Genomic DNA, 20,010 nt, shown 5'->3' on the forward strand with positions numbered 1-20,010 from the left:
TCAGAAAAGAGTGATTGCTCTTCCCACGTATTCAAGATAATCTTTATTTTGATTTGTCCTTGCAAAAGAGATTCATTTTTGGTAAATAAATAAACAGGTACTCTATAGTAATTATTGAATAATTTAAAGAATGAACTTAATGAGAACTATCTTTTAAATTTTTGAAGGCATCAAATTCAGGACAGCAAAATGAAATTGAAAATGTGTATTAATTCAAAACATAAATCTTAACATGAATGTGAAATGTGGCTTAGATGTATTAGCTAATGACCTGTTATAAAAACTTCCTTTGCATTTAACCACAAGTTTTTGTAACTTATCTTAAATTTGTATATAGGAAGAAGTTAGTAAACTAACCAAATATATCTTGGTACTTCTGAAGAGCTGACATTAAGAAATTTCTTATAAGTAGAATTTTGCTGAGATTAGGAATATTCTTTCTGAAAAACTTCTGGTAGTGAAAATATTCCTACGATTTGTTAGAGCAAAGCGTCTAGGAGTCATATCCAACTTTCAAAAGGGGTAGAAGTGAGATAAGAGAACTTGGGAACTCGAATTTTTCTAGCATTTTAATTGAAAGCTAAAAATGGAAATGAGTTAAATTGCTTAGAATAGTATAGCAAAGTAGAAGAAAAGAAAAATGTTCCTATAGGTTACAGGTTTTACCATAGCGTAGTCATTTAAGCTACCGACGGAGCATCCACAGAAACAACCCTTTCATTTATGTAAATGAATGATGGAGTGATAAATATCATTTAGTAATAAACTCTTAGAAGAATAAAAATAATTTGGGAATAAATTCTACTGTAAATACGGACAATTGCCACCTTTAGATGGCTCGTTGGTCTAGGGGTATGATTCTCGCTTCGGGTGCGAGAGGTCCCGGGTTCAAATCCCGGACGAGCCCACTTCATTTTCGCCCAATAAGCTTTAAGGATTTTTAAAGTATTTGCCCGAATATTCATACTCAAAAATATGCACTTTCATCACTTGAACAGTAGAATTGTCTTCGAAGCAGCGGAGTACGGAATCCCGGACCTCCCCTAAGGGCAGACACCGGAATGCTGATGCGGCTACAGCAGCGCTCGCCCACCTCGGTCCGTCTCTTCCCAAACCCCGAGAGGAAGGCGGTGGGCAGCTTGTGCACGCGTGCGAGTGCGTGCTTGGCCGAATGCTGGAGGGGAAACATGAGTTGCAGTCACTCTTATAGGAAGGAGGATTAAAGTTTCCACTTTTAACTCCAGCTGGGTGATCACTCCTAATGTTGAGTACTCCCGCCGCGCTGGAAAGTGAACGTCTCCCCGAGTGCAGCTGGTGCTGCCGCTCCCACTGCAGTCGACTATTAGGTTGTCACCCTCCTGCCTCTCCTGCTTTCCCTGGTCAGAGTTAGTTAATTCATCTATTCCTCCTGCGGATGCATAGGCAATGAGCACTGCAGGCCAACTTCAGTGCCCAAAGCTGTGGAGGCAGTAATGGAAAAACATGGTTTTATTTCTACGGAACTTGATATTACAAGTAACTAATTACCATGATGACGCGTTCTGAGAAAGTATGGAATTCCCATGGAAGTACATGGCACCAGGCTATTGACTCTTGGGAATATTGCTAGCCCAGGTTCCTCTCACTGGACAGAGAGACCACGAGGAGCAGTCATTAAGGCTGGAATCTCAAGGTTTTTCTCATCTCATGCTCTGGAAACTTGTGAGTACTTGGTTGAAAAAGCTCAGGAGAATTGATTAACACTGGAATTCGAAAGAGGAAAAAATGGGAGGGAAGATAGTAATCCACTTATTTTGCTCATGCTGGCTAAATTAAAATATTTCCTCAGAATAACTGTTTTGTTGGCTTTTGTGGCCAAGTCTGAAAGTGGAAACCCACTCCCATACCCCATTTCATACTAGCTTCCTGAACCTCACAGAGACTCAACTTGCTTGGTATTCTCAAAGTGTGGATTTTTAATGCCTTTCTTTTCTTTTCTTTTTCTTTTTCTTTTTCTTTTTTTTTGAGACGGAGTTTTGCTCTTGTTACCCAGGCTAGAGTGCAATGGCACGATCTTGGCTCACCGCAACCTCCGCCTCCTGGGTTCAGGCAATTCTCCTGCCTCAGCCTCCTGAGTAGCTGGGATTACAGGCACGCGCCACCATGCCCAGCTAATTTTTTTGTATTTTTAGTAGAGACGGGGTTTCACCATGTTGACCAGGATGGTCTCGATCTCTTGACCTCGTGATCCACCCGCCTCGGCCTCCCAAAGTGCTGGGATTACAGGCTTGAGCCACCGCGCCCGGCATGCCTTTCTTTATTCTGACCAATTTTGAGGGCCGTTGAGTATAAAGATGCAGATCATAGGTGGACTGTAACATCTTGTCTCTTTTTACAAATGAAATATAAATGTATATTTTATTTGTAAATTAATGTGTAATTTATTTGTAATTTAATTTTATAACTTGGAATAGTGTTACTTATTAAGTTTGAAATTCAAAAGGAACTTCCTCCAACCTCTGTTCTTTAAGAATTTTCTCTAAATTCAGAAAGTCAGTTTGATGTCATCTAGGCAGAGAAGATTGAATGATCCTTCTCTACAAGGAATTTTACTATCCCAAGAGGGATAAGTTGAACATTTTGACATATAAGTCTGATAGCAAATTACCCAGGCAGGCCATTCTAAAATGATTCCCAGAGACAATAAACTGGACTCATAGTCTGAGTTTCCAGTTATTTTTAGGGCTTAACTGTAATTATGGACCAGCAATCAAAGATCACTAGGCATTATTAGACACTGAATTCTGTGTCTGATCTGAGAAACAGGTGTTTTTAAAAACCTTTTTTTAGAAATGGAGAGAAAGAATGCTGTACAAAAGGATAACTCTATAGAAATCTCTTGAAATTAAAATTATGAGAGTAGAAAGGAAAAACTTAATAGAAAAAATTGATATGAAACGTGAAGGATACCTCCAAAATGTGAAGAAAAAATATAAAGGGAAACTCCAGCAATTGTGATTCTTAATATATACTCAAATTAGTTGAAAATGCATGTTCACATAAAAAACTGCACATCAATGTTTACAGCAGAATTACTTGTATTTGCTAAAACATGAAAGTAACCAACTTGTAACTTCAATAGGTGAATGGATATATTTAATTCAAACTGTGGCACAATACAGTATTATTTCATGATAAAAAGAAATGAGGTATCAAGCCAGGAAAAGACATGGAGGAATCTTAAAAGCATACTGCTAAGTGAAAGAAGCCAATCTGAAAAGGCTACATAACACACACACACGTGTGTGTGTGTGTGTGTATGTGTGTGTGACTCCAGCTATATAACATTGTGAAAATGGTAAAAATATGAAAACAGAAAAAATGATCGGTCATTGCTAGGAGGGAGGGAAGGAAGGATGAAGAGGTGAAGGACAGGGAATGTTTAGGGTGGAGATACTATTAAATATGATACAGTAATGATGGATACATGTCATTATACATTTATCAAAGAGGAAATAGTTACAATACCCATCAGAGTTACAAGAGTGAACCTAAAGTAAACTACAAATTTTAGTTAATATTAATGTATCAATACTTGCTCATCAGTTGTAACAAATGGACCAAAATTGTATAAGATTATTAATAAGGGAAGCTATAGGAGGAGAGGAGATAAATGGGAACTTGTTGCACTTTCTTATCAACTTTTTTGTAAACAAAAAAATGTCTAAAAATGTCTATTGATTGTTTAAAAGTAAAGAGAATGCAACTAGGAAAGAGCAATAAAAACAAAACAAAAAGTAGAGAAACATATTGGAGATTCAAAAATCCAAGTAAAGGAAGAGGAAGGAAGGAAGGGAGAAGGAGAAAGAAAGGAAGAAAGGGGGGGGGAGGGAGGGAGGGAGGGAAGAAAGGAAGGAAGGAGGGAAGAGAAAAAGAAAAAAGAGAATGGAAGGAAGGAGGAGGAGAAGGAAGGAAGGAAGGGAAGGAGGGAGGGAAAGAGAGAAGGAAGGAAGGAAGGAAGGAGAACAAAATTAGCCAGGCATGGTGGTGCACACCTGTAGTCCCAGCTACTTGGGAGGCTGAGACAGAGCATCACTTAAACCCAGGAGGCAGAGGTGGAGTGGAGATTGCTTCATGCTTCACTCCACTCCAACCTGGGCAATAGAGAAAGACTGTCTCAAAAAAACAAAACAAAACAAAACAAAACAAAACAAAACAAAACAAAACAAAAAAAAACAAAACACAGAAATCAGAAAACCAGCAACAAAAAACAAGCCAACATCCCTAACTGGAACACATGATTTGATGATGTAAAAGAGTTCTCAAAACAATGAATGGAAACAGTAACACACTAAGGCTTATCTTTCAGACATTGCAGAACATTGAGGACAAGGAAATTATCCTGAAATAGTTAAATAAAAGCTCATTGCAAATGTAGAATCAGTAATTAGAATGACTTTGTACTCCAAATGAATACTGAAAGCTAGAAGAAAATGGAGAACTCTCTCAAAATCCTGAAAGAAATCTCAAAAGCCCAAAACATATTTCCCAGACAATCATTCAATCAAGTTGTTGGAGAAGTATTTAAAAATCTCATCTACAATAAACTCTTCCTCAGGAAGCTGCTTTTACAATGTACTCCACCAAAATGTCAAGATATATTAAGAGAAAACACATGAGAAATTGGGCATCCAACACCAGTGGCAAGGAAATACTATGATGGTGGAGGAAGACATCAGGATGAAAACCATATCAAGTTTAGAAATCACTCAGTTTATTGTTTTGGCCAAGCTTTTATGGTTATTTGTGATAATTTTTTTCTAAAAATAATGTTCAGGAAACAAAATAGGAAAGATAGGTAAATAATATTGCCAAACATAATTACATAAACTGATTACTCATTCAATAAAAATTCTGATATAACTATATTTGAAGGAAAAATTGGTAAGGGAATGTGGAGGTGTTTACGGTGAGGAGGAGAAGTGAATCTTCTATTTGTATAATGGGATATCAATGGAAAACACTAAACTTAAAATTAATATGTGGCATATGTATTAGAGTACAATTTTGTCCCTGCAACAAAGACCCAAAAGAACCATGAGTTAAAAGACACAGCATTACTGATCTCTCCTGTGACCATCTGAGGGTGTAATCAATGCCAGGGTGATGCTTTGGCTTCATGGTATTGGTTCCAGTCTTCTATGTCAGGGCACCCTCTTTCCTAGAGCGTGCTGGGTACAATCTCTATTTCATGAAGCCTTCATTCTCAAAAGCAGATACAGGAGGAAGAGATACATAGAGGTTCTTTCTTTCTCTTATGGGCATAACTTGAAAGCTTTACATGCATTTTCTCTCTTATGCTGTTACTTAGAAATTGGTCACTTAACGAGGCTTACTGTCAAGGGAGGTCATTGTAATCTTTTCATGGGTGGCTATGAGCTCAGCTAATTTTCCATTTCTTGGAAGAAACAAAAAATAATGAATGGACAACTAGCCATCTCTACCATAGCATGATATTTGAAGGCATGCTGGTAAAACAACACAAAACGCCAAATGGCTGAAAATGTTTGCCTCTACTAACAGGAGTAAGAAAGGAGAAACAGGACCACTGTTTTGCACACACATATTTTTAAAGTAATTGAGCCTTTAAAACCTGTGGTTAACTTTGATTAAAAATTTTGTTAATTAAAAAAAAGCTTTGAACTAATAACCAGTATGGATAAATAATTCACCCAGGCTAAAGTGAGAAGGGGAAAGAGCATTCCACAAGGGAAAATAACTTGTTGGAAGAGGAAAACTAGATCTATCTTTATGCAAAATCCCAAATGGGACTGAGCACGGAAAAAAAGGGGTAAGGGAGCGGGTTGAGTTGAGGTTGAAGATTTCAGGCAGGTTAGTGCAGCAAACGCTAAAATACAAGGGCTCTTCCAAAGAAAAAGAAAAGGATGACTCTTTGTGCATTCACAGAAACAAGCAAATATCCTGACAGCGGGAGTGTGAAAATACAGCAGGGGTCCATTCCTGCAGGATTTTCCCCATGTTCCCTGTTGTTCAACCTGTGGTTGATTTGCGTGTGCTTCAGAAGAGAAATCGACTCCGGTGTAAACGGTTTTGGGCACCTCCGTCTCCTGCAGGCTCGCAGGTGCGCTCTCCAGACGCGGCGAGCAGACAGAAGGGCTGAGCAGGCTCACCTGCCGCCCCAGGTCTAAGGCAAACCCCGTGCGCCCCGTCGGCCAGATCAGGCCCGCTGCCTGCTCAGATACCTCCTGCCTTGGGACCAGGACGCCGGAGAAAGGGAGAGACCGGCCCGGCAACTACGTTTCTACCACATCTCGAACATTTGTGAGTCCCGTGAAAGCTAAACCCGTTTTTTTCCCCTGGCAGCTTTTCCATTCAGTTGTTGCTCATTCATGTGGAAACGAGCCATCTCCACGCCTCCCAAACATCTCCAAACGGTGTCCTAAGACTTTTTTTTAAAAAATCTCTCTTTTCCTCTTCTCTCTCTCTCTCTCTCTGTTTTTTGCATTGTTCTGTTTTCAGGTTCTTGGTACACTAAAACTTCTTTTAAGGCTGCCTGTGGGTTCCGATTACAAACTCTCAAAGAAAATACCCAGGAACCGTGCTGCGTCCAGACGAGGTGGCCGAGTGGTTAAGGCGATGGACTGCTAATCCATTGTGCTCTGCACGCGTGGGTTCGAATCCCACCTTCGTCGAGTGAGGTCTTTTAATACGAAAAGGAAGGAAACGATTTCCAACTCCAGCCAACTTAATTTCAACTCTCCTTGAGTTCAGATCCCTGGGCTTGGAGAGGAAAGCGGTTCTCGTAATTCCGTTCCGTCAGTATCGGGAAGTTGCTGGGTATCTTTGTTCATGGTTGATTGGGTATTGATTGTGTATTGATTGTCAATATTGTTTGCGTGATCAGCTTAATGAATATTCCTCAAGTGGGATTCCTACCTGATGACTGCAAAAACGCCTTTGAGCCTGAGAAAGGGGAGAGGGGAATAGAGGAGAGGAAGGTGATAGTGTGGGGCTAGAAGGGGAGAGGGATAAAGCTGACAAAAAGCGGGGAATAGCTCTAGTGTGGTTATTCCAGCCCGTTCTTTTAGAAATCACTACAACTGTGAACATTAAAATAAACTCGATAAGAAGGAAAAAAACCAAAATAAACAAACAAAAAAACAGCACCACAGGGTCGGGCGTGGTGGCTTATGCCTGTAATCCAAGTACTTTGGAGGCCAAGGTGGGTGGATCGCCTGAGGTCGGGAGTTCAAGACCAGCCTGACCAACATGGTGAAACCCATCTTTAAAAAGGAAAAAACAAAAAACAAAACAAACAAAAAAAACCCCAGCACGACAAACACACCAAGAGAGAAATTCAGTTACTTAAATGCTCAAGACAAATCGAGGGACCGAAATTGAAGAAATGTGTAGCACATGGCCACAAGAGTTAAAAAAAAAAAAAAAAAAGCTGGGACTGGTGGCTCACACCTGTAATCCCAGCACTTTGGGAGGCTGAGGTGGACGGATCATGAGGTCAGGAGATCGAGACCAGCCTTGTTAACAGGGTGAAACATGCCCAGCCTGGGCAACAGAGCAAGACTCTGTCTCGAAAAAAAAAAAAAAAAAAAAAAAAAAGAAGGAAAGAAAGAAATGAGCATATGTATATACCAAAAGACATACACAAAGTATTCATAGAACTTACATTCATAATAGGGAAAATGAAAAGGTAAAAGCAACTGAAAAGTAACCAAGGCCATGACATTTTAAATTGTTAATATTTCCTGAAATAGTCTTCTAAAACAATGTTTTCTTTCAGTTTTTAAAATACAGATGAACACTTTAATCCTAATAAGATGACATCATCATTTGCAGAACATGGTGAGTCAACCAAATATTTTACCATGTATGTATAAATTTGATCTCAGTAAAATAATTTTAGAATTCAAATCTATAAAGTATTGACTTTGTAACATGATTTTTTTTTTTTTTTTTTTTTTTTTTGAGGCGGAGTTTCGCTCTTGTTACCCAGGCTGGAGTGCAATGGCGTGATCTCGGCTCACCGCAACCTCCGCCTCCTGGGTTCAGGCAATTCTCCTGTCTCAGCCTCCTGAGTAGCTGGGAATACAGGCACACGCCACCATGCCCAGCTAATTTTTAGTATTTTTAGTAGAGACGGGGTTTCACCATGTTGAACAGGATGGTCTCGATCTCTTGACCTCGTGATCCACCCGCCTCGGCCTCCCAAAGTGCTGGGATTACAGGCTTGAGCCACCGCGCCCGGCCTGACTTTGTAACATGATTAATTTAAAAGTAAATTAAAATACATTCGTTTGTTCTAGGCATGGTAGCTCACATCAGTAATCCCAGCATTTGGGAGGCTGAGGCCAGCAGATCACCTGAGTCCAGAAGTTCAAAACCAGCCTCAGCAACATGGCAAAACCCTGTCACTACCAAAAAACAGAAAAAAACAAAACAAAACAAACAAACAAAAAAAGGGCCAGATGTAGTCCGAGACACTTGGGAGGCTGAGGTGGGAGGACTGCTTGAGCCTGGGAGGCAGAGGTTTCATGAGCCAAGAATGCACCACTGCACTCCAGCCCAAACAACACAGCCAGGACCCTGTCTCAAAAAGAAAATATATGTATATTAATCTGATTATCTCCCATATAATTTTACATAAAATTGACTTTTTAAGTTTGTAAATATAAATATTTAAATATATTTAAATCCAGTTTTGCTGAAAAGCCTAAACACAATGTAAAAGCTATTGACTTGCCCTATTACCAGTCTTACAGACTCTTACAAAACAAAAGATAGACCACTATCCAAATGCTTGTAGGTCAGGTGTGAAAGTTTTGTCAAGAAAACACACACACAAAAATGAGTATCAGGGAAGACTACACACTGCAAAAACAAAATTCTGTGAGGACTTGAACCCAAGACCTTTTGCTTACCAGAGAAGGAAGTTTAATGACAAAGCAACAATTCCATCATAAAAGCTAATTTATGTGGTATTATAGTATAGACATTTTAACATATACCAGAAGAATTTTAGAATTTGAAAATGAGTCACATTTTGTTTTGACCAGGAAACATATTAAGACAAACTTCCTTCAAACAAGACATGATTGTAATCCCAGCAACTCAGGAGACCTAAGCAGGAGGGCCACTTTAGGCCAGGAATTTGGGAATAGCCTAGGCAACACAGCAAGACTTCGTCTCTAAGAAAATAAATTAATTATTGTACTAGCACATACCTGTAATTCTAGCTACTTGGGAGGCTGAGGCAGGAGGATGGCTTGAGCCCAGGAGTTTGAGGCTGCAGTGAACCATGATCATGCCACCGCACTCCAGTCTGGGTGACAGATCAAGATCCCATTTCTGGGGGGCAGGGAGGGTAGGAACTATACATTGTTGAGGCCTGAGCAGAGGAGGCTGCCAACTGTAGAAATGGCAAGTTATAAAGAAATTATCTGTTTTCTACCTTGAAATCTATAAAAAGTTGCTCTAAAGAAAAAGAACCAGCTCTGACCAGGCACGGTGGCTCACACGTGTAATTCCAGCACTTTGGGAGGCCCAGGCAGGTGGATCACTTAAGGTCAGGAGCTGGAGACCAAGCCTGGCCAACATGGTGAATCCCCATCTCTACTAAAAATACAAAAATTAGTCAGGTGTGGTGGTGTGTGCCTGTAATCCCAGCTCTCAGAAGGCTGAGGCAGGAGAATTACTTGAACCAGGGAGGCAGAGGTTACAGTGAGTCAAGATTGTGCCACTGCACTACAACCTGGGTGACAGAATGAGACTCTCTCAAAAGAAAAGAAAAAGAACCAGATATTTCCACTCTTTTCAGAACACATCAACAGACTGAAGTTTATTCCTGTTGACAATGTGTGAGGTCACAATGTGATACTTACTATCATTGAGATGGAAATGTTCAGAAAAAAAGCCACACAAAGTACATGGTGGAAGAGCAAAAACGCAAAACAGGCTAAAAGACCTGTGAGTTTAGAAAAAAACAATAGATCAAAAAGATCAAGAATGGGTATTAGAGAATGAAACTGAAGACAGAATAGGGAGTAGGGGTCCCAGGCATGGGAATAGGAAATTCTCTATGAGAAAGGGGAAGAACCTGTAATTGGACGTGAAACATACATTCTAGGTAGAAATAATTTCTTAAAACTTAGCTGGAAAAAACGTATATAGCAAGAAGTAACGGTTTAAAAATCCAGATTAAAAGGATAGAAGCTCTTTTGAAAAACTGTGAGCAGAGGAGTTACTTTATCCAAGTAAGCTTTGAAGTAAATTTCTTATCTGTCAGGAAGCCTGGAAGATGATGAGCCTGGAAGTGGAGAAACCAGAAACTTTTCAAACAAGCAAGGGCCCCAGATGCTAGGCCATGTTCCTTCAGCCTCTGAAGTCCAACAGTGAAAACATGTGACGCAGTATTTCCTCCAAATGCTACGTGCCATGAATGGAAAGAATGCAAATGTGCAGGAATAACCTACACAAGCTGATGGGTCATTGGAGGTGGGGGATGTATATCTAACGGAGAAAAGAAGGCACAAATCTGTAAATACGTGTCAGGTGAACTGTTGGGTACATGAAGAGAAGGAATGGGGAGAGAGCATGAGCTGATACGGGAGAAGCACACATTTCAGAATCAAAACTATTCTGCTTTTTAGTACTGGCTTTGCCACTTATCAGTGTTATTTTTTTTTTCTTTTATCTTATCAGTGTTATGACTTAAGGAAGTTTTCTCCTCTGAGCCTCAGCTCCATCTCTAAAACGAGGATAATGTTTGTGGAAAAAATTAAGTTGGATTAAATAAAACAATGTAAATGACTCACATTTTATGTCTCCTAACGCACAGGCCTGAATAGATGATGGTGGTGATTTTTTATGATGTCCTTTTGGTGGTAGTTTCAAGAGCAGTGTCTCAGGCCATGTGGTTGCAAAGGCAGATTTAAAATAATGGAACATCTAGGCTAGAGACAAGTTAGCCAGCATTCATCCTTTCGGTTGTATGTCACCTACTCGGTACTAGGGCCAGAGAGGACACAAGGGCTGTTGAAAGAGTAACTGATATTTCTGGAGGTGGGAAGACAGAAATAATTAGAGCAAAAGAGAGGGTGAGCAAGGAATGGTGTTGACAGCACAGCCCTCAAGGTTTGGGTCCTTCTAAGTTCAGGGGTGAAAAAGGAAGCCTTGATGACACATAAATTCTTCCAAGCCAGTGTTTCTCTTCTGGGAGAAATGGAAACCCAGAAACCAGTGCTCTCAAAGAAGGGAAATGGGTATGATTTCTTGGGAGCTACAACCCAATCAGGCTACAGGGCTTTCCAAATACAGTCCTGAGTTTGAGCCTTAGAGAGGGCAGGTATATTTTCAAGTCATGCACTGTATCAACTGCCTTTTTGGTATATAAAAAGAAAACACTGTATATGCTAATAATCATTAACGAAAAAAATTCAGGTAAAAAAAAACTTTAACAAAACTGAATTAGTTTTTTTTTTTTTTTTTTTTTTTTTTTTTTTTTCCCCCAGGAGCAAAAACTGGGAATTCAGCTGGAAGGAACACACAGAAAAGGATCATACAGAATGACAAGTTGTTTTTCATCTTCTGGATCATCCCCTAAGGAAAGTAAAGAAAGTTCCCTCGGGATCTTCCAGTTGGCAACAGTGGAACAGAGGAAGGAATATGCCTTTATTCATTTATTCAAAGATGTGCTTTGCTGGGCACAGTTCTAGAAGGTAAGAAATACAAGTGATCAAAATATAACCTACCCCACAACCCTCAAATCCAGTGCCAAAAAAACTTGTGTGGAGGGTTGCATAGTAATAATAGTAAGCCAATGAAGAAGTAAAACACAGCATTTCAGATCTTGATATATATTAGGACCGAAAAATAGTTGTAAGTTGGAACAGGAAACACAGATGAGGTGCTCAACGACCAGGAGGCCTCATGGGCAAGATGGTTCCCAGGGTTAGGACCCCAACATCCTTCCTTACAAAGAGTGGGGACCCCACCCTAGAAAAGGAATTGCAGTTTAGCCTCCCCACAGCAGCTCTGGCAGGGCTGTTTCTGGATACCTTCATGGAGAAATCCACACACTGCCCTTCATTTCAAATATGAGCATTAGCCTCATCCTCAGGGAAGATGCAGCCATTGTGGGGTTAGGGTTTCTCTCCTCAGGTCACTAGTTTGGGTGCGCCTGCTGAGATGTTTCAGCCATTCCACCTGCAATAGGAAAGACAGGTAGTTAATGAGAAAAGCAAGAGACAGAACCCGTGAAGAACATGTGACCGTCAGCCATTTGAATTAAAAGGGGCAAATTTGAATGAAAGGAGACACATTTATTTGTGATTCTAAAAAGATATTACAGGTGGGTACACAGGAAACGAATAAAAGTGCTTCACTGCGTTATATCAAAGATAAGACACAGCCAGGCGTTAGTTTAAATGACAAAAGCAGATTTTATTTAGTAATCACGGACAGTGGGGAACCATCTGGGTTTCATAACTGGCCCATATCTAGATCAGGCTCCACACCTACTGCAGAGCCTGGGAGACGAGGGACCTATCTTCAGATGTTGACTGAAACAAACGGTAAATTCTTTTGGCGGCATCAGTTGAGTTTTCTCAGGCAGGTGCTCAAGGAGGCCGAGGCCATTAGGAACTACGTTCGGGTTTGTTTAGGTCTTTATAGGCCAAGATGGCTGCCTAGTCCAGAAGAGGGCTCAGAAGCTGCCTAGAGTTTGGTCAAAAAAAAAAAAAAAAAAAGAATATTTGCCAAGTAGATGAGGGAACTGGGCGGTTGGGGGCTGTTCGAGATGGAATGGTTTATAGCATTCTTTGTATATGCAATCATTAAACCATAGCAATGAAACGCCTAATCGCAATCATGAAACTGCTGCAAAGTTTTAGCTACATTATCCTCTTATCGCCACAAGATGGCGATAGCGCCTCACAACTCGCCCGCAGGGGGCGGCCCGAGAGCTCCTCCCTGACCTTCTCTAAGGGAGGTCGCCAGCCTTGCTCTGCACGCCGATTCCTCTCAGCGTAGCCCTTTGTTGACCAGAAAAGAAATACGTTTACTGATTTGGCCAGCTTTATCATTATTATTATAACCTTTTTTTTTTGTACCAACAACTTGCCGATTTTTTTTGATTATCCACAGCCACACTGGAGGATGAGGGAGTCTAAAATAAAAATTTCAAACGTGAAATCCCAAATATGTTAATCATGAATATTTTCACAAACATCCTAACAGATACGGATATAAAGAAAATACACTAAGATTTTACACCTAAGAAAATTTTAGGCTGGGCACGGTGGCTGACATCTCTAATCCTAGCATTTTGGGAGGTCGAGGTGGGTGGATCACCTGAGGTCAGAAGTTCAAGACCAGCCTGGCCATCATGGTGAAACCCCATCTTAAAAAAAAAAATAAATAAAATAAAATAAAATAAAAAAATTAAAAATAATTTGTAACATTATCCAATGCCTAGCTGTTAAAGAAAGAAAATCCTGAATTGCCTCAAAAAATTTTTATAGTGATTTTGTCTGAATGGGTCCCCAACAGATCCAAATATGGCATTTGACTGCTTTTTGTTCCTCTTAAATCTATTATGATCCATAAATTTACAAGTCTTCAAGTAGCCTGCCTACTCTTTGAAAAAGGAATTGAGAGACCATAATCTGGGTGGGAATTCTCACTGATCCTGGATTGCCATTGCTTTTAAACCATTCTTTGAAAAGTGTTTGGGGGAAAAAAAATGTTTTGTTTTGAGACAGTCTCGCTCTGTAGCCCAGGCTGGAGTGCAGGGGCACAATCTTGACTCACTGCAACCTCCGCCTCCTGGGTTCAAGCGATTCTCCTGCTTCAGCCTCCGGAGTAGCTGGGATTACAGGCGAGTGCCACCATGCCCAGCTAATGTTTGTATTCTTGGCAGAGCCGGCGTTTCACAATGTTGGCCAGGCTGGTCTCAAACTCCTGACCTCATGTGATCTGTCTGCCTCGAACTCTCAAAGTGCTGGGATTACGGGCCTAAGCCACCGCGCCTGACTACAATTGATTTTCTATACCTATAGGCAACATAGTAAAAGACACCTTAACACTTTTATTATTCTGAGTTAGGAACGGGAAGGAAAAATTAAAGAATGACAAGGGAGTTCCTATGTTAACATTTTTAAGAGTCTTTTGCAGAAATGCAATATAAAGTTGTCTCTGTAACTAATCATAGTAATCCCTATATTTCATTTAGAGAGAAACATGGATTTTGAAACTATGACCTAGACAAGCCAATTAAACAAGCAACAAGTTGTACTTTTTCCCAACTCCTTTCCTATCCACGCTGACGTCCCCCCATCAGCATTACTTTCTGGGTGTTAGGAAAGATAGTACTTTTTAAGCAGCATTAGGAAGATGCCTTTTGCCAACGGGCTAGTTATACTTTGCCAACACTTGCACTTGATTGTTGGAGCTGAAAAGTGGTCAAGATTGGGGCGGAAAAACAAAGGGCACACACTAGCTCCCCAGAGAGCAAAGTGTGGTTGGAATTCCTGCCGTCAGTTCTGAGAAAAACAACCAAATCTGGTACTTCTTTTTGCTGGGATGATTTTTTTCTTTTTCATGGTATACTCTAATTAGTCTGCCCATGGTATTTGTAATGGAAATAGGTATAATTATATTGATTTCTCTCTGGATACTACATATTTGAATGAAGGTACAGATGTAGCAAATGAAGGCACATTTTGTGCAAGTTGCAGATGGATTGCTTCCTGCACTGATGATTTTCTCAGGCTAGAGGATCACATATTTATTATTCCAGAAAGTTCTCTTCCTGGAAAAACATCTGGTGGCAGGTTGATTTATGTTGCTGATCTTTCCCTACATTCCTGTTCCGGTTTTATTTACTGGTAAATAACTGCAAGAATGTTAGAGAACAACCAACTGCTGAAAAGAAACAGTTCGTTTTCCCTTCACCTTCAGGGACAGTTCTGCTGTAGCAGCTCCTAGGACCTCCAGACTCATAGTTCTAGTGTCCACTCTGGGACGCCCAGAAGACACAGGAGAAAGTATAACCCATACAGTTAGCCGGGAAGAGCTCTGATGACTGACCTAGGATTAGGTCAGATTTTAGTAGAGTGAAACTTTTCAACCCTTTTCTTTAGATGGACATTTACTAATATTTGCTCCTTCCCTGATTAAGAACAAAGAAGGCTTTTAAAAAGTCTTTTTTTTTTTTTTTTTAAAAAAAAGAAAATGCTCTTCTATTGAAGTCTAAGGTAACACTCTTTTTCTTCATGTTTTGTGCCTTTTGTTTCTCGTTTAAGAAATCCATCCTTACAACCAGATCATACTTTCCTTTCTTACCTTCTGAAAAGACTTAATGGTTTTTCTTTTACATTTAGGAACCTTTTTCCCTCTTGTGGATAACCAATTGTCATGACAAAATTTTCAACAGTCTATCTTTTTTTTTTTTTCTGCTCTGAAATCCCACCTCTCTCATTTATAAATTTCTAAACAAAAATTAGATCTAATCTTTGGCTCTCTATCTAAAGTTGGTAAATGCATCTATCTCTATGCAGTATCTCCCAGTATCATTACTATGTGAGTGTTTTGAAATTACTAAATAAGCCAGGCATGGTGGCTGATGCCTGTAATCCCAGAATTTTGGGAGGCCAAGGCAGGCGGATCACCTGAGGTCAGAGTTGGAGACCAGCCTGACCTGGTCTCGTGGAGAAACCCTGTCTCTACGAAAGGTACAAAATTAGCCAGGCGTGGTGGCACAGGCCTGCAATCCCAGCTACTTGGAAGGCTGAGGCAGAATCGCTTCAAACTGGGAAGTTGCAGTGAACTGAGATCACACCATTGCGTGGGCAACAAGAGCAAAACTCCGTGTCAAAAAAAAAAAAATCCTAAATAAGTGACAGATCTTACCAGGATTTTCTTCAATATTCTGCCACTTTGATCTTCAAATACATGTTAAAATTAATTTCCAAGTTCCCAACAGTAACCTGTTAAAATTTCTATTAGAATTACCTTGAATAATCATCGCAATTTTAGAAGAATTGACATCTTTATGATATTCAATCTTTCTTCTCAGGGACACATATATCTTTTCATTTAATAACTTTTAAATATAGGAGTCTTGAATCACTAGATTTTTTTTCTAGGTCTATTATATTTACTGTAGCTATTATGTGGCTGTATCATATATATATTTTTAAATGTTTATTTTATGTGCAAAGAACTATCACGGCTTTTCATGGTAGATGCCTTGGATAATCCTTTGAAGGAAGATCATTCAGTCCAACTTGAATCCTTCACATTCTGACGCAAACACTGGAGGCATGTATTGAGGCCTCATTTCCAGATGAGACCGTGCTGGTTTGAACAGACAAGACAAGAGTAAGAACCCTGGCCCAATTGTCATGGGTGGCTCCAGTATAGCTGCTGGTGACCCATCTTGCTTTCAGGAGTGCAACAAGGTAAAAGGCACATATATTTAATAACATTTCCGCATAGTACTTTTTCATGATAATGAGTATTTTCTCACCTAACAGGATACACATCTTAGCCATATAATTAAATATGAACTAATTCTGTCTAAAGAGATAGCACACAAACTCTCAAAATAGCTCCTAGTCTTGCTCCATTGTCAGGCCATCTATATATTCTGCAACTTGTAAGTTACTGTGCCACCAACACATTGTATGTAAAATGCTAAGAGATGGGTGGGAGTGGGAGGAGGAGGAGGTGGTTAGGTTCAATATACACAAGACCAAAGGAGGAAATAAATGTAGACAGGACAGTTGTCCACAAGTCAGTTAGTAAAACCTTATTTGTGTATTTACCAATGTTATCATGATTTATATTAGTATAGTTGAAACCGTATTTAAAGATTTCTGAGACAGTTTAGCTGACCAGCTTTCAATGTGTATTTGGTTTTTTTTTTGACAGAGTCTCGCTCTATTACCCACGTTGGAGTACAGTGGCATGATCTCAGCTCATTGTAACCTCCGCCTTCTGAGTTCAACTGATTCTCCTGCCTCAGCCTCCTGAGTAGCTGGTACACACCACCACACCCAGCTAATTTTTGTATTTTTAGTAAAGACCGGGTTTCACCATGTTGGCCTCGAACTCCTGGTCTCAAACTCCTGACCTCAGGTGATCCATCTGCCTCAGCCTCTCCAAGTGCTGGGATTATAGGTGTAAGCCACCACACCTGACCTAAGGTATATGTTTTAGAGAGTATTTTTAAAAACCCTCAAGTTGTCTGTCACAGCTCCTTGCCTATAACCCTAAAAAGTGGTAGACTGAGACAGACAGGGGACAAAAAGCGGGGGGCGGGAGGGGGAGAACAGAAACAAAAAGAAAACTGGCCAACAGAGGAGAGTCCAAAGGCCCAACATCTGCTAAGTCAAGACTTCCCACAGTTCTCTAAGCCACCAAATGAATGTAATTTAAATTGCTTTAAACTTCATATAAAAATACATCATTTTTGGTAAATCGATGAAAAGAGGCATCTCCGTGACTACTGGTGGGAATATGTACTCCTTTCCTAAAACAAAAAACAGCAGAGAGCCCTGAGTTGCCAACATGAAAAGCATAACTTTTTTCAGCTCATTATTAAGTGTAATAAGAGAGCACCACTACGTTTCTACTTCTTTCTTTAACCAATGTATTTTGGCTACAGAAGAAATTATGCCTATTATTAGTCACTGTTCAGCACATATACAACATCCAAAATTGAGCGACACTCCAAGAGGGTGCTGAACTGAATTCATTTTAACTGACTCTTCCGAAAATTGAGACTTCTGCTAATAAGAAATATGGTACGCATTAGGACTACTGAGTCCCATGGTCATCCATGCATTGCCTTTCCCTTTCTGTATCACGTATAGAAATGGGTCCAAGAAAATGTGAGATATGAGGTATAAAGTGTTCGGTAAGTTCACAGATGGTCCTGCTAGCTATAGCATGCAGGAAAGTGAACAATACCCAAATCTAGAGCAAGTGTTTATCTCAGTAAAGACAAATCCCTGCCTCATTCATGACAAAATACTTGCAAGAATACTTCCCCTGCCATATGGGACACTTAGCATCAGTATCCAGGTCAGTCTTGGTGAGCTAAGTCTATACTACAGAGCTGAAGTATGACCTCTACCACTGCCTGCCACCCTGGTCACATGGTTTACAAATAAATCACTTGGGCAGTAAGTGGGGTGATAGGAAAAGAGACTACGTGACAGCCATGTGGTTGATGCGTATCTGATTGTTGATAGCCTCCTCTGAACAGTGGGAATTTTGGTTAGCATTCACGTGGGACATCATTCTCATAATCTGGGACCATTCTGGGAAATTCATCCACATCACTGTTCCCCAAAACTTTTTGTCAACACAACCTCCACTTTTGCCTACTTAAAATCTCTGTCTATACAAACCATTAGCCATACACATTCAGTTTAGATCAGTATCTTAGGTCACTCTCCTTCCAGAAAAAGTAAACAATGGCATTCAAGACTTCAGGAGTCCGAGACCAGCCTGGCCAACATGGTGAAACTCCGTCTCTACTAAAAATACAAAAATTAGCCAGATGTGGTGGTGCATACCTGTAATCCCAGCTCTCTGGAAGGCTGAAGCAGGAGAATCGCTGGAACCCGGGAGGAGGAGGCTGAGATCGTGCCACTGCACCCCGGTCTGGGCCAGAGCGAGGTTCCATCTCAAAAAAATGAGTAAATTAATAAAAACAAAAAATAAATTTTGTTCTATCCAACTAAAATTAAGAGGAAATAAATCTCCTTCCTGAAAGCATTAAGAATGAGAAACTGATAGATTACGTACAGAGTTCGTAGAGAGGGCCAAATAAAGGCGAGGATTGGATTCCTCTGGCGCACGCAAGCCAACCATGGACTTCCTGGATACAGCAGCAACCAGTCAGGATGCAGAGAGGAAGGGCGGGCGCTGCCCGGGCAAATTCAAAATGACAACCACTGCGACTCGGCACTAGTCCAACTCATTATCCAATGGGTGACCGGCAAGTATTTTAATTTGCTTCGAACTTATAATAGAAAATAAGGGGATGAAAATAGAACATTCTTAGGCAATAAAAAGTTCAGGGTCTCACCAGGGTCAGATTATGTCACATTTGTGGTCGTTATATATCTCCAGCTTACTTTGGCAGGAAAGGTCATTAACGATTGTTCAGTAACGACCCTGTTAAATAACTGCTGTACTTCAGACTTAAAACACAGTAGCACCGGGCATGGTGGCTCGTGCCTGTAATCCCAGCACTTTGGGAGGCCGAGGCGGGCAGATCACTTGAGGTCAGGAGTTCGAGACCAGCCTGGACAACATGGTGAAACTTCGTCTCTTAAAAAAATAGATAAAAAGAAACACCATAGCGAGTTGCAAGGGCCAGCACAGGAAGAATACAAGCACCAGCTCTCTCTTTGAGAAGATAGGTGGCTCTTAAAAGAGCCGTTATGATTGAGTTTGCAACCAGCTCACTATTTAGCGCTGGTGTACTTGGTGACAGCCTTGGTGCCCTCGGACACGGCGTGCTTGGCCAGCTCCCCGGGCAGCAGCAGGCGCACGGCCGTCTGGATCTCCCTGGAGGTGATGGTCGAGCGCTTGTTGTAATGCGCCAGGCGGGAAGCCTCGCCCGCGATGCGCTCGAAGATGTCGTTGACGAAGGAGTTCATGATGCCCATGGCCTTGGAGGAGATGCCGGTGTCGGGGTGCACCTGCTTCAGCACCTTGTACACGTAGATGGAATAGCTCTCCTTGCGGCTGCGCTTGCGCTTCTTGCCGTCCTTCTTCTGCGCCTTGGTCACCGCCTTCTTGGAGCCCTTCTTCGGGGCGGGAGCGGACTTCGCTGGCTCAGGCATCGCCCAGACTAGCTACAAAGCGCCCAAGGAAAGGAAAAACAGTACGAGCCAGGTAAGACACGGCGTTTTTATATAGACTCCTTCATGCAAATAAGGTGGAGTTAAATTCTTGTTTCTGATTGGTGATTATTTA

At 40.8% G+C, this 20,010-nt stretch overlaps 1 protein-coding gene and 2 non-coding genes across 3 annotated transcripts; 2 read left to right on the forward strand and 1 right to left on the reverse strand.

Annotated features, from left to right (window-relative positions):
* The first annotated feature begins 835 nt into the window (after positions 1-835).
* On the forward strand, positions 836-907 carry TRNAP-CGG (transfer RNA proline (anticodon CGG)). Its single transcript has one exon. It is a non-coding gene; the product is annotated as a tRNA-Pro (tRNA).
* A 5,703-nt stretch (positions 908-6,610) lies between these two features.
* Positions 6,611-6,692, forward strand: TRNAS-GCU (transfer RNA serine (anticodon GCU)). Its single transcript has one exon. It is a non-coding gene; the product is annotated as a tRNA-Ser (tRNA).
* A 12,760-nt stretch (positions 6,693-19,452) lies between these two features.
* On the reverse strand, positions 19,453-19,925 carry LOC101028704 (histone H2B type 1-J). The gene has a single exon (XM_003944815.4). It carries the CDS (start codon positions 19,875-19,877, stop codon positions 19,497-19,499), a length of 381 nt encoding a protein of 126 aa, XP_003944864.1. The 5' UTR covers positions 19,878-19,925; the 3' UTR covers positions 19,453-19,496.
* Positions 19,926-20,010: the final 85 nt, after the last annotated feature.

Source organism: Saimiri boliviensis, chromosome 4 (genome assembly GCF_048565385.1).
Source record: "Saimiri boliviensis isolate mSaiBol1 chromosome 4, mSaiBol1.pri, whole genome shotgun sequence".
NCBI classification, from domain to species: Eukaryota; Metazoa; Chordata; class Mammalia; order Primates; family Cebidae; genus Saimiri; species Saimiri boliviensis.